Source organism: Erithacus rubecula (genome assembly GCF_903797595.1).
Source record: "Erithacus rubecula genome assembly, chromosome: 2".
Lineage (NCBI taxonomy): Eukaryota > Metazoa > Chordata > Aves > Passeriformes > Muscicapidae > Erithacus > Erithacus rubecula.
Genome location: NC_136685.1, coordinates 105,819,452 through 105,843,631, shown reverse-complemented (window position 1 = coordinate 105,843,631; position 24,180 = coordinate 105,819,452). Strand labels below are relative to the sequence as shown.

Sequence of the window (24,180 nt, the reverse complement as noted above, 5' to 3'; positions counted from 1 at the left end):
GTTGCAGTAAGCCACAATTAAAGTGGAGCTGGTGCTCCTGAACAGGTCTAGGTAAAAGATTCAGGTATCACAACTCAGTCACTTGAATCAGTCCCTAATAGGATTAGTGTCTCCAATATAAAACCCTAAATCCCAGCAAGTCAGGAGCAATTTATGGCCAGGTTCAGAAATAGATTTTTACTGTACCAAAGAACACAGCTTCCACCACATTCTGCCCCTTTTTTTGCCTCCAAGTGAATCTTCTAGGTAATACAACATAAGCAATAAAAACCTGACCAGCATGTTTTGTCTGGCAATACAACCCAGGCTCAGGACACCTAATAATTGTTTCATGAAACAAAAATGATTTTCACATTCCAATGCAAATGTATTGAAACAATTAATTTAACATTGGCTATGCCCACATCCCAAGCAGAGAGGTGAGAATAAAAATACCCACATACACTTTACATCTCACAAGCTTTCCAACACACACATTCCTAGTGCATTGACCTGTTGCTGAACACTCAGTGCTCCCATCGGCATTTGAGAAAATGAATTTAATATCGAAGGTCTAACGTCCTGAACACCTGACAACTCTACTCCCTTTGCTCCCTCAAGTTACAATTAGGACTCTCAATACTTTTTTTTTTTCAAAAAAACTCATTATCACTGCAATACCAAAGGACAAAAATTAAGTAGTGTATTACTACTCCATCAGGTTATAAAACACTACATGCCTCAAACAGCAAACTTCAGAGCAGCCACTGCCTCCTCCCTTTCCAGTCTGTGTAGTACTCCTTGCTGATAACCATTTTTCACCCACACAGTAACTCAGATCCTAAGATAACACATTGTAACACTGATGCAGCTGCACACAAACTGCAGCCAGTTCACTTACCCAAGGTTTCTCTCATATTTTTATACAGGTTTATGGAATCCGTATCCTTCATGAATTCCCGAACTACCTCCCCTTGATCATTTTCCACAACCAGGACTTCTTCAGGCTTGGCCATGCGGCTGACCATGAGCAACCGAACCTGGGGGAAGTGAGAACTCCATCAATCTGCACCCCAACCCTCTCCCAGTGCACAAGTGCATCCAGAGCACTCTGCTAGGCAGCCTCAGCACAGAAAGGTCATACCCAGCTATGCAGAAATGTCAACTACAAGCCATTCAGGACAGAGCCTGCTGACTGCTCTCCCTCCAATGAACAAGCTCAGTACTTAAAGGAACCCTGAGCTACATAGTATTTATACTCCCCAGAGGTTCAAAATGCTTGTATCATATTAGGGGTCTTTTAAGGACCACTTTTTCCCACACACAGGTTTTCCTCCAACTCTTACTCTAGCTTTTCTGTTTACAGAACCTGTTTAATACAGATTTATTTTAAAATTAGGTCTCTTAAAGCTGAAACAGCACATTAATACTATTATATACTGGCATCATCTTAAAGTATTTTCACTTTGATTATATAACTAGAGTCGAATCAAGTACCAATTACCCTAAGACAGGTTTTCTCATGAATCAAAATCTGATTCACAAACAGAATCTGAATCTTTACAGTTTGTTACCTTGGACAAAACAGGCAAGTAAAGCTGTCTCCTTGGAGGAACATCAAAGTGTTGACTCCCTGAAAGCAGTGGAGAAGCTGACGTTGAGAACGGACTTTCCCTGTAGAGCTCAGCAGCTAAATGGTTCCAATATTCCAGACAAATCTTGAAAATTTCAGTTTCTTCAACTTCTGATACCAACAACATGTAATGAAGAGCCTGGAAAAGAGTGGTTTAAACACCCTATTAGTGACTGTATCTGCAGATCAAATCACATTGCTTCAAGTTCAGTTATCCAAATCCTGACAAAATGCCAAATTAATCTCAGATTTTGGAACAAGAGGCATTAACATTGCAGTGACATTACTTACAGGTCAGAATTGTGACTGGCTAAGCAACTGAAAACCAAGGACTCCTGTCATTTATTGTTATTTTCAAAGTGTTTGTATTCTTAAATCTGAAATAGCCTTAAGACATCTTAGAAATGCCATCACCAAACCAGCCTGTTTGTAAATTATCAAACCCACAGCCTCTGGAGCTTCTGCAAAGCAATTTCAGAACCTCAAAAAAACCTCACCAGCTGGTGTCAGTGATTGCTATTCTCAAGACTATTGCTGCTACTTTATTCTGGATCCTTTGACCCCAGAATGCAGCTCCTTTGCTTTCACAGAAGTCATCTACCAGAACATTTTCAACTTCTTTCCTGACAGAACAGCCAGAGCAGGCTGAGCAGGGAAAGCCACTGATGCAATTCTGACAAGCTCAGATATCAACCAGAGGAATTAAAACTACACAGACAAACCCTTTTTGCCTAAGCTTATTATGCAGTCCCCAGTGAAAGGTATCAAAGCAATTGCCCATTAGTGAACAAACAGAAGAAATGATAAAATCTGAAGATATTTTCATAGCTTAGGCACTCCAACAACTCAGAGCCTTTTGAAAGGTAAAGACCTGATTCAGCATCTCCACCTACAGTGTCAAAAAAGGGGACTCAGAACAGCCATACATTCATCTTTTCACACCAATTTCTCTTGGTAATTTCACTTAAATAACTGATGTAGATTCCTCTGCTACTCTACAGAGAGATCCAGTGAATCCATGGATCAATTTCAGCAGACTTGCTACATCCAAAGAGCAGGAATTAACAGGTTAATATGACACACCACTTTTTCAAGTAAACCTGTACTTAGGTTCTATTACACCAAATCTTACAGAGCTTGAATGTGAAACCATTTTAGGCAGACATAAAGACATTTGTTAAAAATTCCACCATTTAGTACAAGATTGAAAGTCTCCAGAATCCAGTTTTGTAAACCTCTGTTTTACACAGGTTTTCCTAGCAAAGCCTCAGTGTAAGGAGAAACTTGAGCCTTGAGCTGTGCAACCCTGATTCCCAGTTATTTTGAAAGCTCACTACTTGCAAATTCAGGAATTGTTTGGAAATGTTACCAGCTGCTCTACTGAAAACAAGACAGTGATACTCCTCTGAGTCCATCTACTAAATGAGCTACAACTTGACATTTGCACCCAATTTTATTAATATGTGCCTTTTTTTTTTTTTTTTGAAGGCTGCCTCCAGAAGACATTGAGAGCACTACATGGAACCGACTGGAATTCAGATGGGCACACTGGATTACAGCTAATCAACCTGCAAAATGTACTTTCCCCTCCCAATTATACCCTGTCTCCAGGTTCAGAAATTTGGGTGGTGTTTTTCTCCCCATTTTTCAGGGAAGTTCCTCAACCTCCAAACCTGCACAGGGCTTGATTCTGCACATAGAAAATGGTTGATCAAGGGAATATGGAACAACTTCCATTCCCTTGGAGTGGAGCAGTAGCAATAAAGTCACTATAGAACTGTTGAATCCCAATTGTTATTCACAATTGAAACAACATAACTGAAAACTCTAACCTTATGAAATACCCTCACTACAGTAATAAGCAGTACCCTCAGTGCTTCAGCCATTCCAACCCATCATTCTTATCTGAATCTCAAATATTTGCCACAATCCCAGAGGTTTTACTGGCACAGTCACTTGGCAGGGCTCTTGCAATGGCACACAGACTTTATTACAGAGAAAGTCTCCTCCTTGAGGACTATTTACAGCTTTTCAATTGGGAAATGGCAAACTAGGCAAGAAGCTCCATCAAGAAGGAACTGACCTACATCATGTGCTGAACCCTAGAGAGCAGCTCTGGATGCCCAGTGAAAACACAGACTGATGAAGTCATAGCAACACACCTTTTTTTCATGTGAGAGCTAAACAGAAGCAAGCAAACCCATGGAAAAAGAACATATTCATTTATTTTGAAGCACTAGTTGACACATCCATGGAGGAACAATAAGAGGATGAGACAGAGGTAAGTTTTCAGACATGGCACTGGTAAGAAATCATTGAAAACAGAATGCCATTGAAACATATTAGGAAACAAACCTTTAGAGAGGGTTTTGTATTTGTGATTCTTTTTCTTCTCTTATCCATCTTAAGTACAATGATCTAGAAATTCTATTACATCCTTTGAGCATGATAACACATCTGTTACATTTCTAGACCAGATAAACCAAGCCACTTACCTCCATTAGTGTTTCCCTCAGATTTAACCTTTTTTCTATAAGCAGACCATGCTCCTTGAGGAACGTGCAGAGGAACAAACTGAGGTTCTGAATGAAGTTCTGTTCATCATCTTTTCCATTTGAGTATGCAAGTCGGATATTGGTATTTAAAGGAAGCATCTAGCAAACAGGAAACACCAAGAATTCCCTTTTTATACAGAACAACTACTTCATATTAACAAGTATGTAGCTGTTTTTTTTTTTATGAAGAACCCTCAAAATGAACCAACATCACCACGAGAGTAAAAGGCTATTTAAAAAATCCCTTGACCCATCCACTTAAGATATAAATACACTGAGGAAAGGACTCATGTACCTGAATCTGAACTCCTCAGAGGGGAATCATCAAATTATATAAATTTGATGTATGGCTTTTAATGAGAAATGTTTCTATCTGTCCCAAAAATTTAAAAGAAACCTGCAGAAGTTAGGTCAGTTTAGGTCTTGAGACACACAGTTCACATTTACCCATGAGTCAGCCCAAGTGCTCAAAATATCTCTTAAATTAATCAAATCAATAGAGCAGAAATACAGCTGCAATCAAGTTAAGAAAAACACACTTGGCATCTTCTGATCAAGCCACAAATACCACCAAAGAACAATACTTTTCTACCAAGAGCTTTATAATGCACATAAACCTGTCAACTTTGTACAGAAATGGATTTTGTGATATGAAATTCAAAGGGAGATTTCTGGAAAGCATTTACCTGTTTTAACTGCATCATGGTCAGTGTAAAAAGTGTTACAAACTGTTCTTCATACTGGCTTACACTGACACCTGCAATCTCTGTGAGGCACTTCAAAGAGACATTGCGAAACATGGGAACATTTAAGAACTGTTGAGGGAAGAAAAAAAATAAAGAGCATTACAGAAGTGTTGTAGAGCTTTTCTGCAACTTGTATTTAAATTTAAAGAACTATCTTTTTTTGCAAGAATACCTTGTATATTAGTGTGCTGATTAACTTGGTCTCAAATATATATCCCAGAGGAATCCAGTTCAGAAATCGTAGCAAGGTTTCCAAAGTTGCATGGACTAAGGGAGCATTTTGGGAGTTCTCCTGCAAATCACCATTTAGAGTTTATGACATTGTGACACTGTTAGGCACAAAGGGGGGAATTTTGAAAACATCATTAAAGAAATATGACTTACCATCACAAACTGACACAGCTGAAATATCTGAGAGAATTCATTGCACATGCTGTAAAAAAAAAAAAAAAATTAAAAAATAAGCACTTCCACACTTCATAAATCAAAATGTCTATGCACACAGGACAGGTCCTTAAGATGTATGCCCAGAGAGGCATTCAAAAGCCACCTGGCTTATCCCCATCTTCAGGGTAATAATGCATATTTGAAGTAGCTTGAAGCCTGTGCCTGCAATTCTAAGGAAAGACAATCAATCAGTGCTGAATGCTGTGCTAAAAGTGCAGGAACCATCAGTCAACAGATGCTACTTGCAGCAAGCTACAAATCCCTGTGTGTACAAAATGAAGTTAGGGATCTCCTAGGAGTACTGCTTCAAAGAAAAATCAGTAACCCTCTTGGGCTCAGAAATGGAATTGCACAGCTGTAGGTGTTTACACAAAGGCTCCAAGTGAGAGCAACTATTTAGCAGCAAGCACAAAATCTACTCTGTTCATTAAGATTTAAACAGATATACTCACCTGTCTTTTAAATGCTTGGCTTTTACTTGAGTAATCTGGCCACTGGAAAAATCAAACACCTCTTCACTCAGCAGTTTCAGGATCACCATGTTGTTCTGGCAGAGGCTCTCACTGGTCCTGCTGGCTCCCACAATGTCACTGATGAACGTCGGCCAGTGCTTCGGCCACTCCTGTTTCAGGATCTGCAAAGGGAAGCAGCCACACGTGAGACACAGAGCAAAGGCAGAGATTTTATAATGGAATTTGAAATGTTATGAATTCTGGATTACCTGAACAAGAATCATATTCAGTTTCCCAATATACACTTTCTCTTTCTGGAAAGGAGAAGAGGAGAGTCAGGGTTGGCATTAACACTCCCCTCCCTCATCCTCCCCTGGGAATTCTTCACTTACTTCTACACACGTTGGGTCAGATGAGGTCTTGATAATTAGGCCAACAACGTATTTTTTAATACCTGCAGAAGAGGTAGGGATTTATTTTCAGCCATGGCAGATATCACAGATGTAGCAACAATTATTTCTGAATTCAGATGCTTCATGGTTTTAAACCTCTAAGGGGCTAGAGAAGCATGCATCAGTGAGCATCCTTCTTGTGTGCTACATGGGAAAAATACACCTGTATCAATCCTGATGGGATATTTTAGATATACAAAATGGCTTTGCACCTAAATATTTCAATAAAGCAAAAGACTAGAAATTGGAGTGTCCTTCAGTAATAAGTACCAAATAAAAGTGAGCTTCAAGAATAAACAGAACTTCCTAAGTGTGACTCCAGTTTTAATGCCAGGTTTGCTAAAGTGCACAGAAAGCTTTGATCACCTGCACTGCATGCAGAAGTTCAGAGATGCTCCAGCCTACCTAGGTGATCCATTTTAAACAAAGGAATTCCTATGCACAGCATTTCAAAGTCAAACAGTGTGTTAGAGCTTAGCAAAGCTCTCCCTGTGAATCTTACAAGAACAGAACTCAAAACTTCATTCACTAACACAGCACAAGTTGAGTGTGAACCACTGGGCTTCTATAGCACATATGGATCCTGTGAGGCCAAAACTCAGTAAATTCTGCTTTACTGCCTTTTCCTTTTTTCTCTTACATAGACAACTGGCCAACCAGGGGTACACAGTGTGTTAAAACTGTTCATTTTGTTGTTTCTTCCAGAAATGCTTTTAAATTAGAGTTTTCAGCTGCACCATAAAACCAGAAAATCCTCAACCACTGTAGTGAAGCTACACCACCCAAAGTTCCATTTTGCCACCTAACCCTCAGCTCACTCCTAATTACTAAATCCATGGAAACAAAGACTTTCCAAGTGACAATATCCACTCTGCACAGAGCCAGGGAAAGGCAGGCACGGCGGGCCTGGAGTCACGACCCAGGTGAACACTGCAGGAGTTCAGCTCTGACACAGTGCTTCACACTGGGCAAGTGTTTGCTTGTCACAAGGAAGTCTGAGAATTGCTGGGTGCTTTGCTATTCAAATTCATGAACCCAAAAATCTCATTTCAATCATTTCTTCAGCAAGACAAGTCAGCTGGCTCACACAGACAACATGCACATGTTGAAGATCTGAGAAATTGTCACTTTAAGGAGAAAAATGTCTCCTGTTGAAGACATAATCCACAGCCTCTGTTCTAAGTTTTGAAACTTCTTTAAGACTTGACTAAATTTAGTAGGTTGTTTTTCATCTCGGGCTTAAGCAAGAGGATTAAAAAGGACAATTTATTAATTGTATCCTCATAAAATCTGGAAAAACTAGATCCAGACTCTGAGCCATTAGATATATACCAGACAGGAGCTGTTCTACAGGTAGTTCCAACTGCAAGTGGAACTATTCATCATCATCAACTGGGATCAATCCCCATTGCTCCAGAATGGTCATTATTAAAGTACCACTCTCAGGCACTGGGTAGGAGTTATTACTAAGTGCTGGTCTGACACCATAGGCCTGGTCTGATGTTTTAAACCTAAAACACACTCTTTGCTGAAGCATTACAGCAATTGACAAATGATACAAGAAAGCCCCTCCAAACAGTATGGAAATATGTTTGCAGAGCCAGAAACTAAACTATTATAACCATCTGCCAAATCACTAAGGGAAGCCTCCTGTTGCAACTCTTTGCATTTCAAAAAGGAATTAAAAAGCTAATACTGCTCCTAGAGTTCCAACTGCAAATCCATGGTATTTTCCATCTTGCTGCATCAATGGCATTGTGCTCTTCAGCAACAACTTGAATTTTGTGCTGCCAGTGATCCGACCTTGAGACCAGCAGAGGAGAACAGCTGCTCTGCTCCACAGTTTCTCCATTTAAAAAGTTAAAATAAAAGTAAAAATGGTGATCACAGCTAAAAAGACAATCTAAAAACTTTGCTCCTTTTCACACATCACACTGCAGGCTCCTGAGACTGTCCATCCACTGAACAAAGTCATTCTTAATCCCCTAAAAGCAGCAGCTACCCTATTCTCTAATGCTCTTTTTGGCTCAGATACTTTTTTAACTTCAAGTGCTATGGTTTCTGCTCCATATTTAATAGCTCATTTATTTATCTATCATTCCATAGGAAAGATAAATTTCAGCAGAACAAATATATGTCAAATTTGTATTCTGACAAAAATCAACTCAGAGGCTCATTGCCATTTTTCAGCAGAACACATCCAAGAAACTCTTCAGGGATAGCAATCCATGCGATAAGCTAAAGCACAGTGTTTGGGGAATTTTAAAGGAAATGTTATGGTAAAAAGGAATGCACAGGACATGGACAAGTCCCAAACCAATGCCTAGAAGGTCTCCTTCCATCACAGAAGCAGCTGAGCAAGTCTTGAAGAGGCCAACACCACAACTGCCAAGTCCAGGCCCTCATCTGAGCCAAGCAGGAAGAGACAGTGCAGGAAAACAGACCTTCCATTAAACAAAGTCACACCAACCACAACACCCAGGATACACAAAATGTTCCTCAAAGATTATCTGACCTTGCAACTGTACTGATTTCAGGACAACCAAAGGGAACAGACCCTATTCCAACCCCCACAGTTGGGATTTTCTGGAAAGCAAAGCCCAAGAAGTACTTTTGTCCAAAGTACTATAAAAGGAATGACAGAGCAAGGGCATGAACCTGAGTCCTTTCAGAACATTCCTGGATGTCCATTAGACTCTGTCACCCTTCTGTGAAAGCTGCTCCTCGACAGAGAGGCAAACATCCAGTAAAAGTGAAACACTTCCTGGAGGGAAAGTTGTTATCCCAAGTGACCCAAGCTATGCAACACTCAGAGTGGAACTGGGACATGGGGAACATCACATCATCCAACATGAGTAATTTCTGCAGCCTGAACTTGAGGAAATATCCTACTGCTTAATCTTTGGATGTGCTCTAGGAAGCCATTAGCTCTCCTGCACACTCTGTACCCTGAGCACAGAGCTCCTGTCACAGCCTGGTACAGCAGGTAAATAACCATGGACACAATCAGCAAACACACACCTGCAACAAACCCACTTCTTGTCCTCCAGGCACACAACCACAGCCTTCAGTGCAATCACAGAGCAAAAACATTTAACCAGTGCCAAGAGTTATTCTAGCTGCTGCTGCAGATGCAAGCTTACTCTAATTTACTAAGATTAGTAAAGTCTCTGCTTGTATTAAAGAATAATAGGCACAAATGAGTCAGGTGGGCAATGTAACTCAGCAAATTAACATTATTTTGCAATCAGAATTAGAATTTCAAATGCTAAAGCTGAGCTGTCCCCTCTGGGGATATTTGTATGCACACACACTTACACTGAACTGTTTGGTCTCAAAATGTAGTTAAAATATCACTTTATTTTTAGTGTTAAGAAACAATGCTTTCCCATACAGTCTCACTATCATCTTTACCCCTTAGTGGTGAAATGAATCAATCCATGATATATTAGCTTTTCAACAGAAAGCTCATGAAAACTCTGAAAAAAAGCACAGAGTTTGTCTTCACACACACAGAAGTGCCATGTAGCTCATTCCCTTTTCATTACAGAGAGCCAAAGAAACATCTTCCTCATGAAGCAGGCCAGAAAAACTCACTGCAACAAAAGCAGCTTTCCACTCAATTCCAGGACCTTCCTGGAAAACATGGAACTGCATCTCTGAACACTTCACTTTTTTCATTTCAGAAGGAGAAAAGTTTTACAAGCAATTTGTGTTTCATAATGAAGAAGTGCTTTATCCATCCCAGCTCCAAACACTCCAGACAAGCTTGCCTTGTTCAGGGGAACAGTATTTCATTTCACAATGCAGGATTAATGAAACGTATCACTGCACTGAAGACCAAAAAAAGCCTTTCTTTTCAGGCAGGTTTTCACACTGCCAGAGAAAATCCTTTTGAGACCACATCACTTTAATCAAATGCCATCCTTTCTGAGTGTTATTAAACAATCAGCTCTAAAGGATATGGGAGTTTAAAGCAATTTAGTATCACACCTCAATAAAGCAAGAACTCCAACTTGAGAATGAGGCACAATACCCTGGCCATCAGCCAGCTTCAGCACTGCCTGGGATGTTCTGGAACACATCACCAGCCCAGCCAGGCTTCAGTGAAAACCACATGACATCATTTGTGGATGTGCAAAGAGCCATTCCAAGCATCCTCCTGAGGACTGAAGAAATAAACCACCCAGAGCAAGGCTAACCATTGCTGGGGGCTATGACCAAACATGTCTCAAGGCTGAACATGCAGGGCAGGTGTCTGATTTAACTGAATTTTACCCCTTCTGTGCCCCAAACTCAGCTTTTGTCTACAGAAACAACTGGTGCCCACTGCTCACTCCAAAAGCAAACCAAACATCAAGAAACACAAAAAGCCATCATGTCAGTATTTTAGAACTGTAAATTGTTTTGCCCAATTCTTGTCCCAGAATCGTGGAAAGATAAAAATGAACTCTTCAAAAGTGCTCATAAACACCACCTGAGAAAAAGAAAGCTGATTTACAAGTTAAAAGACAGCAGAGCTAGAAATGCTCCAACCCAAAAGCTATTTTAAAACAAAAACAAAACAAAAAAAAACAACTTCAGAACAGAGCTTCAAGTCTAAAGCCACCTGAAGAAAACATTTTTCTCCTTGCATTTGCAATTCAAGGCTGGGAGCTGAAGCCCTCCAGCATACAGACAGAAGCAGTAACAAACCTCTGGCTAACCTCACAGCCCAACAACTCATTCTGATGTACAGCTTCTTAAAAATCAAAAAAACCTGCAGAAAAAGTTACAGTTCATTCTCTGTAATTAACAACATTGCTTTATTTCTCCCAACAAGTTTCAGGAAAGTCTTTTCAAAAACTTTTTTTATTCACTGACCATTTAATTCAGATTTGCTCTTGCCTTTAACTCTTGAGCACTGCTGTTGCTACAAAGAGGGAACAGTGTTTTTTTCTCATACATACATCTATCTAGGTTTCCTCTTAACCAATAGTAAGATCTACTACTATACAGGCTTGTGTACTTACAACACAAACCAACCAGACATGTTTTATAAACTATGATAGAAGGTAAAACTCATTTGAAACCTGCATGATTTGCTTTGTCACTAAGCATTCCATTTCAGTTTCCTGCACACACATTCCACCAGTTACACTTCAAACAGGAAAATCCTGTCAACCAAAGAATGGCTGGAGTCAAGGAAATCTCATTTTAACCAGCCTTGCTATCTCCCAGGAAATCAAGCCATCTGAATGAGATCTGGAGCAGCTCTTTTGTACCAACCAGTATCATCAGCCAAACAAAAAAAAAAAATTTAAAAAACAACTACCACAGACCAGATCAAACTGGATTAGAGATAAAAAAGATTCTCCCTCCTACACCACTGAAGCCAAACTGGATAAAATGCCATGGTACAGAAAATATATTTGGTTCCCCTTGTACCCCACAAATAGAAGCCAGCAAACCCAGTTTCCCTAGAACAGGATAAAAGCCAATTTCACAATTTTAGTTTCCCTATGTCAAAGGGAAAATGTTTTAAAAGCTGAACAAACAACACACTTTTGTTAGTATAAAGGATTTTTTTATTTCCTCTGGAGTTTTCATAACATGTAAGTCAGGAAAAGTAAGAATAGAATACCTCATGATGGTTACACAACTACAGACAGTAACTTTATTTTGCCTTGTAACATATGGAGTTATTGCATCTTCTTAGATGGGAGGAACCACTCCAAGAGCACTGTCACTGTTAAGAGATAAAATGACCCCAAGCACAGCCAACCTCATCTCATCCTAGCACCACTGCTCCTCAGGTCACCTATGCATTAAAAGCATGTATTTTAAGATTTGAATTCCTGAATTACATCCTGTATTTGGCACTTGTTCAGTTCCAAATTATCAAGTTAGGTCCATCCCTGTGACATCTGTTCCACATCTCCCTTCACCAGTGGGTAATGCTCCTAACTCCTTTTCCTCCTGCTCTGCTCCCACAGCCAAAAAACTTTAGGACAACCTTAATGTTGAACTAAGTGCTAATAGTCAAGCATGTTACAAACTATGACTGAGCTGAGATACTTGAAGAATTAACAGCAAAAACTAAAGCTAACTGAAGTTTTCTTTCAGTTTCTCAAAAGGGCATAGCTGTATCTGAGCCTTAGCTGAAGCTGTTCCCTAGAAACCTCCAAGAGCAGAATGAATGGAAACTTCACTTTCAGTTTTGCTTTCAAAGACAGTTACCCTTTGCCAACCTGCAGCTGGAAGGGAAGGGGAAAGGTGAGAAGAGGAATAACTCTAAAAGCTCTCTATCTCTAAAAGCCTCTCTATCATTTGTTTACATCAACACTTAAAAGTCCATTTTAATTAATATCATTTCAGAACCTAAGATCTGGCAGTAAGTAGGTAAGAAGTGCATTTACTTAGTGTTTCTATTTTAAAAATATTGTAACTGCTTACAATTTCAAAATAATTACACAAACCTTGACAAGGTAAGAAGTGGGCCACAAAGTCTGCTTGGGGCTGAACACATAGCTCTGAGAGGGTAAAGAAAATAAAACCTCCTGTGCCAAGTACAGAGAATAAAAACATCTACCTCAATGCCAGGGGCACATCTCAGATGTTTCAAAACTACCAGTCACACCTTTTCCACAAATTTACAGAATTTCAGCAGCACACCAACCCACTGAGACCACTGTTACAAAAGTGAAAGATGTGGTTTCACCATTGAAGATAACTAACACATGACAGAAAGGTACTTACAGACTGGCAGTCTAAATCTCAGTTAATACACAAAGTTATGAGGAAAAGACAAAAATCCCTCCCTACCTTCACACTGGTTCCTTGGAAGAATCTTCCATCTTGTTTTTATCACATTTTCCAAGATTTGCAGTCCATAATACTGAAATTGGAGAAGAACAAAATGTGAGTACATTACTGTAGGACAAACTAACTTGCAGGACTCTCATTCAATCAGACATTCACACTTAACAGCTAAGACTTCAAGATTATTAAACTAACAATTTTATTCAATATATGTCTATTCACCCATTTACTGAGGTTTCATGCATCATATTTTCTTGTTTCATTCTTGGCTATACTAAGTCCTGCTGTTTGATCATGCTCACACCAGGAGGGGAAAAAAAAAAAACCAATAATGAAAAGCCCTCTGGCAGACAATTTTGGCTATCTGGAAAAGTAGCAGCCAGATATGAATTTGTATCATAAATGACTGCTCCTGAGTTTGAGTATCAACACAACCAGGCTCCTAAAATATTTAGCAGCTTGGATGGTGTCTCAAGCTTCCTACTGTTCCTCTAAGAGCTGGAAAAAGAAAAAAATCTTGTCTTAGCATCACATGTCCTGACACTGACACTTTCTAGAGAAAGTATTTCCCAATCTTCACTGGTGTGTTACTTTAGGAACAGCAAGACAACCCACAGGTTTATTTAATTTCAATCCCCACCCCAATATGGCAGCTATTTCTACTATTTAAAGATGAACTTTTGTGCTCAGTCAAAGAACAATAAAAATGTGAATAAGCTCTTGGAAATCATTTTACCTTTCAGGAATTCCTTCCTATGTTCTTACCCGAAACCATTAAGGTTGCAAATGGCCATTCCCTCTGCCCATTTGTCCCTACTGCCAACTCACAGTAACAGGGAAAGAAGTTTGTCATGGTATGACCAAAGAACTTGAATATTTAAAACCCCATTAGCATGAATAGACAGGAGAGAAAAGGGGATGAGGAGTTTTGCATTTACTTTATCTACAGTGGATTAGGAAGAAAAAAAAAAAAAAAAAAATAATCAATGCCTGAAAGGTAAAGTTGAGTTTTCACAGTTCCAAGTTTGGCTGAGAATAAGAGTTCCTCTTTAAAATGGTTAGTTGTTACACAAAGTAGGATCATTAGCATTTCGACCACAGGGATCATAGAGACTTCAGTTTAATTTAAAAAAAAACCAAAACCACAATGTAGACTGTCCCAAGCTACATTGCATTAAAAGAGCATTTTTGCTGTTCTCATCTTAACATAACCTACACCTCTTTGCTTCTCTATCTGTCCCCAGCTGCCCAGGGATTTCAAGTGCACATCCTGCATCTGTAATGTAAAATATTCTGTCCTCCTTCAGAACCTTGGGCACCAAGAAAAATTATGAATTACAGAAAGTTTCCAGGATATTTTTATTTCCTCCATGGTCAGCAGCAAAAGCTTAGCAACTAGATTTTAACCTGTCAATTGATTTAATTATGTGACATTAAAGCTAAATGAAATCAAGAGAATTTTCATGAAGGAAAACGTGCGAAAACACTCTTAAGCAAAACACTTCACAGGAATTGATTTCAGCCACTGCTATAAATTTACAGACACCATCTGCAACTGATCCAGGCTCATGATACAAAACATACTTACAAAAGCTCCTAACAATGTTGACAATATGAATATTTATATCAGACAGTGCTAACTTCCCTGAAGCACATCTAAACTCTAGTGGAATTTCTATGTTCTACAGGCAGACACATGAATTTTTCAGTATCAACTAACTAGAAATGTTCCATTTTCTCCCAACTTTTTTCCACAAGTGAACTCATTTAGCTTTTACATCACAATGGCAAGTCTAGTTTCACTTTAAATTAACATTAGATGACCAAATAAAACTTAAATGAAAAAACCTCACAAGAGACTAAGGACAGACCTCATCTTCAGTGGGTTTTTCTCTAAGTGAGAATTTCCTGGAGTCAAAGAAAATGACAGGCACCTCTAGCAATCTGCCACACCTATCTCTCATTACCTGCTCTAACATCTCATTTGGGTTCATGGACCTTAAGCTGCTCATGCTGCAAAGGTTTCTACTCTTTCTTTTGTGACTTCTGTTCTGTCTTGTTCACTTCTTCCACACTCCTAATAATATTTTTCCCCCTAAATACTAAAAATCCTTTTCCCTAAGTGACACTCCCATGTGACAGTGAGCAGCATCATCAATAAACTCACAAAACACAACAACCCTCACCTGCACACCCTTCTTGCCAGACCACACTGGAAGGGCTCCATCAGCCCCAACATCCCACAAGGAGCCTTCCAGACTCTTTACTTCTTTTGATTTGATGGCTCTAATTCCTCTAATTTATCTGATAAACACCACTCACAGAAAAGTCACTGATATCAATTACAAAGTTCTGCCTTTTAATCAATTACTGCAACACACCTGAGCACATTTTAACTGTTTAAGACAGAAGCCTTTCAAAAACTCATTTGCTCCTGATTTGCTCATTGCTAATTGACTACCACTAATCCACTGCTCAGTTATGAAGATGAGGGACAGGCAACAGCAAAAGACTCAAAAAGAAAACCAAACCAAAAGCATTAAATGATCCCTATGGTAGAAATTTCTATGGCACCCTTATTACTTATTTTATGCACCGAATCCCTTTCCCTCCCACCTCCCAAGAAACAAAAAACAATTGATGAACAGAATTCAGTTAAAGGGAATCAAAAGGGTAGACCTTGTGGAGGCCTGCCGTCAAAGCCTAGCTGTGTCAGTTGCACAGGAAGACACCCCTTTTCTTCCTATTACAAGCAATCAACATAATGGAACATTATGATTAATATCAGGTAGTGTTAACAGCTTTAATTAAAGAAAAAATATGATTGCATAAAAGCCAAATGTCATAGTGCATAAATTTAGCACCAAATCATTTGCAATTTATGTAAATTGAAGAATTCTTTACCTGTTGCTTTCTTTCTGTTCCTCTAATCATCTCATTTTTCACAAGACAAATTTGAGTTTTTAAAAATACTGTTGATAAATCAACTTAAACATTAGTAATGTCTGTCAGTATAAAAAGCAAAGTTTACCAGGCAAGCAAACAGGCAAACACTGTTACTTAAAGGTGCTTAAAGGTGTTACTTTGAGGAAGTTCTTTAAACTTGTTTTCCCTTCAACTTCAGAGAGCAAGGAAAAAAAATACCAACTGCTTCATGAATACCACATGATTTCAGAAACCATCCAAACACAATTTTTTTCCTGTTTGAACACAGTGTGTATCCAGCAGAAAAACATGCATGTAAGTTATTTGAGATAATAATCATCAAACTCAAAGACAGTGAAAACACATTTGGATTATCTTTTTGGCTCAAACTTCACAAGTCTTAGGTAAAGCATTTCAAATTTCAGAAAAAGCCCTGAGTGCTTCCCATTTTAGCCTCCACCATGATGGATGGATTTCCAACAGCAGTACAAAGCAAATGTGTGCTGCATAGTAGCAAATAACTAATGTACTACAAACTTTGGGGTGCTTAACCTCTATTGATTGTTCAAAACCTCAGCCTAATAAGGTTTTTTTGTCTCCAACACACCTAGAGACAAATTTTCTCCTCAGTTACGTGCACATGGCTTTAATTATGATCACACACAGCCAAGCACTTACCCAAGGACAAAATGTGGCCCTAGGAGACTTTTCAATACTCAGATTTATACAGACACAATACCAATCTTAGGAACTGGCATAATGATTGTATATGCCTTGAAAAAAATTCTGTGTATCCAATTAGCTCATCCTAAAAAAAAAAAAATAAAAATAAAAGGGAGGAGGGAGAAACTCTTGGCAATGCAAAAGGAGGTCTGAATATTTTTTCATTTACAGATCCTGCTTAAAGCCAACTTTGCGAAACAAGACAATCAAAAAAATATGTTTTGAATCAAGAAAGTCTGTGGCTAAAAATGAGATACCTTCCTCAAAGTTTATGAATGGAAGAAAGAGGAAAACCAAATAAATAAAAGTTAATTTGCTTACTTTGGTATTCATGTTCTGAGAGAACTCCAAAATAGTATCAACTCTTGTCCACGCATCAGGATGTTCTTTTAAGTGAGTCAACACTTCTTGTGCCATTCTTTGCTGAAAGAAAAATTTATTTGAAACAAGTGTTAGCATTAGATTATTTAAGAAGTTATATACTGTCACTGAAGACATCAATATGTAACACTCCAATTACATATCTAAGAGTTAGACAGAACTCAACCAGCAGCAACAAGTCCCTTGGGACAGCTGAAGTTTAGTAACAACCAAACTCCAAAAGCCCATTGATGCAGGACAGTAATTACTCACTTCCACTCTTCCATCCCAAATGATTCATCCAGACCAGCACACATGATGGAGAAAACCCACCATGGAATTAAGTTCTCTCCCCTTCCACAAAGTCATCTAAATCAACTTCATTCTAGGGCACCCCAACTTTCTAGTTCCACTGGAAACACTTATAGGAACATTTCAGGAACATTATTTTGTAGTGCACAACTGTTGATTTTATTTTGAAGAATCACAGAGCAGAGCATTGGAGGTCTCCAATCCCTACTTCTGAGGGATCCTTGGGTGTACCTAACAACCTGCAAAACCATAATAAAAACCCACTGGCAGGAGGAAGGGAGCTGGTCATGCTAATGGTTTGCTCTTCCTTGGGACTGACATTATCAATTACTGTCCTAGATGCTGTGGTTTCCTGAAAACCTCATCTGAAGCAATTACACACTGAAATAGCTGAATTCATTTTAGCCATCCTTTTCAAAAGCCTGGATGTCCTCAAGAATTTTTAGGGATGTCAGCCATTTCCAAAAGTGCTGTGCACTGACAGATCTTGCTGCAACTTGCATCCCCTGCAAGCATCAGGCTCTGCCTCACCAACAAGGTGAACATTTTACAACATAATTAACAGAACTTTGTTCATTCTTTCACTGAACTGTAGAGCCAACTTAAATGAGTTACAAAGCAGTTAAAGATTTGATTCAACTATTAGAAGTTACTACAGCCATACAGGTTTCTAGGCTCATCCAATTACATCCTTGAGCTAACCAGCAACTGGGTGTAAGAAAACATGCATTTTCAGCAACCTAGAAACCCCATCCAGACCCCAAATCTACACATATAAAATACAAGAAATTGAAAAATTGGCATGTGATTTATAAAATAAAATTGGAGGTTCTAACAGAACAGGGTAAGGATGTCAAAACTATCTGTACAGCACTAGTTGCACTCCTACTTGATATAATTGAGCACAACAGAGACACTGGACCAGCAAGTCCCTGCAGATTTGATATGGACAAGTACCACAGACATATTCTGTTTAAGACCACAAGTATAGCCCCTATTGTTCCAGTGCAACATCAGTTTTAAAAAAACCAACCAAACAGAAAAACCAGTACTTCAGTTTTAAAAGGGAAGAAATAGCTGTATTACTTCCAGGTTCAATCTGAAAGTGTGTTTTTAAATGGGACTCCTGTTTGCTTCTAATACTGGAGACATAGCCCAGGATCAAATTTCAACACCAACAAAATACAGCCAGCCCATAGCCTTCTCCCAGTGCTGAGAGGTTTGCTCTTATATCCACTAACCCCTTTTCTGGACATCAAACCCTGCAGTTTCATAAACAGCATAAATTTAGTAACAATGGTTAAATCAAGAACAAAGCCTCATGGTGTTGCTAGTACCAAAGAGAAATTTGCCAATAATTTTCTGGATGTGTGAAGATCTAACAGATCAAATGAATTAAGAGGCTGGGATGACTCAAGGTGAACATTTCTGGAGTTGCACAAAATCTCCTTAGTCATGTGTTGCACTGGGGTGGGGTCATTCATTCTTTTCAGAGAAGTATGCACAAAAAAGCTAATAGAAAAAAATTTAAATCTCCAGGACAGAAAATAGCTTCTTTCTTGCCTAATACAGATCAGCAGATAACAGTTTTGCAAGTAGAGATAAGAACTAAGCAGAAGGAGGAGGCAGGTGAGTCTGAAAACAAGTTCAGCACAGGCCATTCAGGCAGCATTCTAAACCTGTTTTACCCTGACATTACCCTGACCTATTCCAGGAAAACACTGGTAATCTCCCAATTTTAATATTTAGTTTCCTCAACCTCTATTATTTCTGCCACCCTTTAGTAAAGGACCTGAGCTGTCAGACTCTACTGAGAACCTTTTTTTTCTGCATTTTTTCAAACCCCCTGGAAGAGGGAAAAGCTCAGACTCCCTGAAATGTTTTCAGTTTGTAAAGGTATTAAAAATAACTGGCCAAAGTTTCATTGAGGTGACATGTTTAAGTATATGTATTTAAACAAGCTGATATCATAATTCACTTTTGCCAGTTAAACACCACCTCTTGAATTCTTCCATCTTATTGCATTCATTTTCTAAATACTGGAGACTTTTCCCAGCTGTTTTAAGTGAAGCAACTTCTCACAATGCCAGAACAATGGCAATTTGATCATTGTATTTAGTGTTAATCCTTTATTTTCCTTACAGACCTTCCCAACTTTTTCAACTCTTTTCAAGTCAAACAACATTATAAGCATCACCTGTTTTTCAGGGCAGTAAAAGATCACAAAACAAGTGCTAGAGATGTCCACTGTTTTAAGGCAAAAACTACAAGGAGTTTTCTATCAAGCACTTTAAAAGCTGCAGCAAGTAACTATTTGAATTTAGGACACTCAAAACGCAAATATTTCACAAAACAACAAGGTATTTCAAAACCTATTGGAACTCACATTACCAAGCTTTAGAAAAGCTTTTTTTTTCCCTAAAGAGATACACAAAGCAAGTATATGCAAGTATATCATTGTTTATTCTAACAGCTGGAAAGAATAGAAAAGCATCAGCTACTTTGTCCCATTTAATTCACTTATTGTTGTGCAAGACTCTCTTAGTAAGAGATGCCTGACACTGAAACTCCCAATTTGTTGAGCCTGAACAATTAAAATCTGCCAGAGGAGGAACTATGCCAACTTTGTAGCAATACTTGCTCTCAACATTGAAGTCTTGTTTCCAAAGAAGTTCAAGAAATAGATAAAAGCAATACAAGATTCACTTTCAAGGCAATATATGCAAACACACAAATGCACAGTCCTTCCATTTCAACTTAGTACTTCACAATCTGCACTAAGTCCAAAGGAAAGAATGCAAGAAGAACCTGTGCAAACTGTAATGGGAAATAAAAAAGACCAGGCACAAGAAAGGAACAAACTCTTCTATTAAATATGCATGACATGCTTCTTTATAAATACAAATACAGTAATAGCATCACTAAGATTTTTCTTTTAAATGCAATTGTTCTCTGAAGTGAACAATATGTTCTTCAAAATCCTGTCAATGATAACACTCAGACCTTCCTGAAGAACTAAGTCAGAAAAGGTGAGCTGTACCAAGTATCCTTACCAAATCTTATTTGCTAATAATTCTCAACATCAGAAAGCAAACTAGAAATGAACACACCACCCCAAATAAACCAAGTGTCATTTAAATGTGAATTCCCATTTCATGTGACTGCCAGTGATATTCCAGTCACTAGCTCAGTAAATCCACTAATAGTTACTGAAGTGAATTGATTTTGCTCAGCTGATTTTCTGTAAGGTTAAACGTGGCCAGTAAATGTATGTTCCAAGTCCACCTTACCTGTGCACCTTCTCCATGGTACAAGCAGTTCACCACATTGTCCAAGAGATTGATATCCAGTTTCTGGTTAAAATCCAGCAGCTGACGAGCTGCATGGTCTGCTAACATTGTCATAATTGCTGGCATAGATTACTGCAAAATAAATTTTAAACAATTCATCAATTAGCAAGAAATGATTATCACATGCAGCTGCAAAGCAAGTGCTTCAACTTAGCTCATTTGTCTCATTGAAACAAGATGCTTATGTTAGCAGTAGGAGATAACACTGGATACAACACTGTTTTGATTGTGGGGCACATACCAGGACAAACTTTTCTTTTTCCCCCCTGAAAAGCTCACTCACCACTACCCCAAGGTCTTCAACAGGTAAAACACATAATAACAGTCTGATGGAGAATGGGCTGTGTTTCCAGCACCCTGGGGCTCATTTCCAATCCCTACCAGTCCCTAAACACATTTGCTGGTGCAAAAGCCTTGTGTCACTACAAGCAAAACCCACAGTAGCAATCTCAGCTGAGTATCGAGTTCCCAAGGCCAACGTGCACATTCAGAAGACTCAGTTCCAAAAGCTTTTAAACACTTGGGTATGGAGCTGAAACGTGATCTACACACAGAGCAAGAAATTAGCCACAGGGCATTTTTCAAATAGTTGGGGGAAAAAAAAGAAAACCACCTTACAAGTTAACCACATCCAAGTAAAAAAATTACCACTGAAACTAAGTTGACTGAAGGCATTTTGAGAACATGAAGCAAAGGGACTGTTAAGTCAGCAGGTTACTCTGTGTGCCATGTGAGATCACTTCCAACTGAAATGGAATTCTACTGGAGGTTTCAGGTCCCCTAAATCCAGGGACACATTCATTAACTCTTTGTCCTAGATAGAGCAGCCTTGATATTATGCAAAGGGAATCAGGTGGGGTGTGCATGTAAGATTCTTTACCAGCCAGAGACTGGTGCAAGATAAAGACATTTGTGAAAAGCATGAAAACAAGCCAGAAGTCACAGAATTTTTGATGGTAAGTTATACTCTACCTTTTTCACATCACTCTCCCTCCCCCAGCTGGAAACACCTAATTAGGTTTATTGCCCTCTTCTCACAGAAAATGGCAACTCCAACTCACATTCCCACCCTGCCATCTACAGCACCTCTGTGCCACTCACTCGCCTTTTCAAACCCTGTAAACCTATAAACTTCACATAAAACTGCTCACTTAACAAACAGCCAGTAGCCTGGGCAAGTGCAAGATCAATCAAAAAGTTACACCAGAGCCATCTGTATACTCAGAAAGATACAACCTGAAACTCTTCCAGGAACACACCCCATAAAGTCAGGTTTATTCTTACTAAATAACTCCATGTGCAAGGAAAAATTTGTTTTATGCTTTATATATTTAAGTCATGCTCAAAAGTAAGGAGCAAGACAAACCTGTGCCTCAACCCTAGTAATTACTAATTAAGTGAAAGTTTTACAGTAGCATCCAGACAAGGAAAATCTTTTGCTTAGAAATGTGTATTTGCAAGCAGTGTTAAGCAATTTCTTTTACTTCTCTATATAAAAATAGCTTTAAACCCAAATATTCTAATTGGATTTCCAAGCAGAAAACTCAGTATCACTGCACTAACACAACCATTTTAAGGGCTTGATCTCAACATCCAAGTAAAATCTTTTTACGTGTACCTGCAAAACCAGGAGAAAATAAACATCGAGAACAAAATAAATCAAAATGGATGAACACTCCACGTCTATTCTTCCCTCTTTCAACTCCTAATATTTTCAAAATTGCGATGCTAAGTTTGGAAGGGAGAAACACAGCAGCAGAAAAGGCTGACTTCATTCTTCGTTTCATTCTTTCGGCTGAGGAGGACGCTGAAAATGTCACCTAGCAAACGAGGGGCACCGCTAGAAGGGAGCTACAGCCGTGGAGAGGCTGGGAGCAGCCAGTGCTCCCCGGCACGTCCCTTTTTGTCCACATCTGCCCTCCATGGCCGAGCCGTGAAAAAGCGGGCTCCAAACTACAATAAACGAGGCGAACCCGTCGCTTCTCAGGTAGGGCCATTCATTTGAGAGCGGAGCCTCTTTCGCTGGTTTTCAGGCCGCCCCCAGAGCGCCAAGGAGGAGCGGCGTGACCGAGAGAAGTTATTCAACACATGGGAGCAGAAAGGAAATGTTTTGAATAGGGCCCTTCGCCACTCCCAGCATTATCTTCAAAATGACCTACCTACTTCGGCAGGCGAAAGACAGAAATGGCGGCTTTGTGGCCACCACCACCTGCAAGCAACTCCATCTCTCTCTCACTCCTAACACTGTACCCACATGAAGCTCATAATCTCTGATTTACTGTACTCCTACACTCTTCCCTCCCCCATCACGCCTGAACTCCGGAACAGGTTTAAGCCTCAGCTCCAAGAACCACCACCTTCAATAAATGGGCAAACCAACAAAACAAAACAAAAAAAGTTAAAAAAATATAAAACCCAAACCAGATTTAAAAAAAAATAAAAAATCTGAACTACAACATAGCAAGAATGTGACATCTACCGAAGGTCAAAAGAACTGCATTTACAGCACTGTTTACACAGTTATCCCAACTCTCGATGACCCTGGACCTTTAACACAACAGTTAGCTTGTTGTGGTAGGCCCGATTCATTTCGGCATGGAGCACACAGGAATAACAGCAGGAACTTCATTGTAAGAAATGCTGAGCCTTCACCACGAATCCTACAGCACCTTTAACCCAGATATTTAAAGCTCATTGGGCCCAGCGACTTAAAAAAAAAAAAAAAAAAAAAACAACACCCTGGGAGAGTCACTGTGCCCCATTTCTTCGCACGACATGCAAATGAATTGCCTTCCTCTTCCAAGGAATTAGCTGCATCACTTGTAAATCCCACCCAGGAGGGGTGAGCGCCTCTGAAACGCAGCGCACGACAAACGCGTCCGCATCGCACTCCACACACCAGCAATGGCAACGAAACCGCCCCTTCCCTGCGCTCCCTCACGCACACACGTGAAGGAGAAGGACGAGACGGATTAAGTAACATCTGCCCGACACCTCGGAGCGTTCATTTTCGGCTGGAAATAACTCACACCCACCCGGCGCGGCCGCCCTTGCCCGGCTCCTGCCGCAGCGGCCCGGCTGTGGGGCAGCGCCCGGCTCCCGGCTCGGGCCGCAGGGCCCCGGTGCCCGGCGGGGAAGGGGAACGGGCGGTGGGTCGGGCGGGCCGGGGCCCTGCGGAGCGCCACGGCCCCGCAGCCCCTCCCTCCTCCTCCTCCTCCTCCTCCCCTGGGCTCCAGCCCTGCGCTCTATACAGGGCTCCCCACGTGATCCAGGCGGACGTTTCAATACTGCTGCACAGACACACACACACACACAAAAAAATATTTCTGGAAACTTCCACTCCTAATAATTTACAGATTATGTCGCCGGGTTTGCCCCTAGCCGATCCCAGCCTGCCCGGCCCCTTCCTAACGAGGAGCATCCCCCGCAGCATCCGTGGCTGCGC

General features: G+C 39.8%; 1 protein-coding gene across 5 annotated transcripts in view; it reads right to left on the bottom strand.

Annotated features, from left to right (window-relative positions):
* Window positions 1-24,180, bottom strand: part of XPO1 (exportin 1) — a 34,112-nt gene that overhangs the window by 8,923 nt on the left and 1,009 nt on the right. For 3 of the 5 annotated variants that reach the window (XM_079297821.1, XM_079297822.1, XM_079297820.1), the window contains exons 3-14: window positions 20,676-20,807; window positions 17,035-17,136; window positions 13,069-13,141; window positions 6,205-6,266; window positions 6,082-6,126; window positions 5,813-5,994; window positions 5,298-5,346; window positions 5,086-5,205; window positions 4,854-4,982; window positions 4,108-4,266; window positions 1,554-1,751; window positions 881-1,019 (exon numbers count right to left, since the gene is read on the bottom strand). In XM_079297821.1, coding sequence (XP_079153947.1) covers window positions 881-1,019; window positions 1,554-1,751; window positions 4,108-4,266; window positions 4,854-4,982; window positions 5,086-5,205; window positions 5,298-5,346; window positions 5,813-5,994; window positions 6,082-6,126; window positions 6,205-6,266; window positions 13,069-13,141; window positions 17,035-17,136; window positions 20,676-20,801 — 1,384 coding nt within the window. In that variant the 5' untranslated portion in view covers window positions 20,802-20,807. Of the gene's footprint in view, window positions 1-880; window positions 1,020-1,553; window positions 1,752-4,107; window positions 4,267-4,853; window positions 4,983-5,085; window positions 5,206-5,297; window positions 5,347-5,812; window positions 5,995-6,081; window positions 6,127-6,204; window positions 6,267-13,068; window positions 13,142-15,744; window positions 15,809-17,034; window positions 17,137-20,675; window positions 20,808-23,770; window positions 23,911-24,180 lie in introns of those variants that run through there. The other 2 variants (XM_079297823.1, XM_079297824.1) reach the window with 2 other exon arrangements.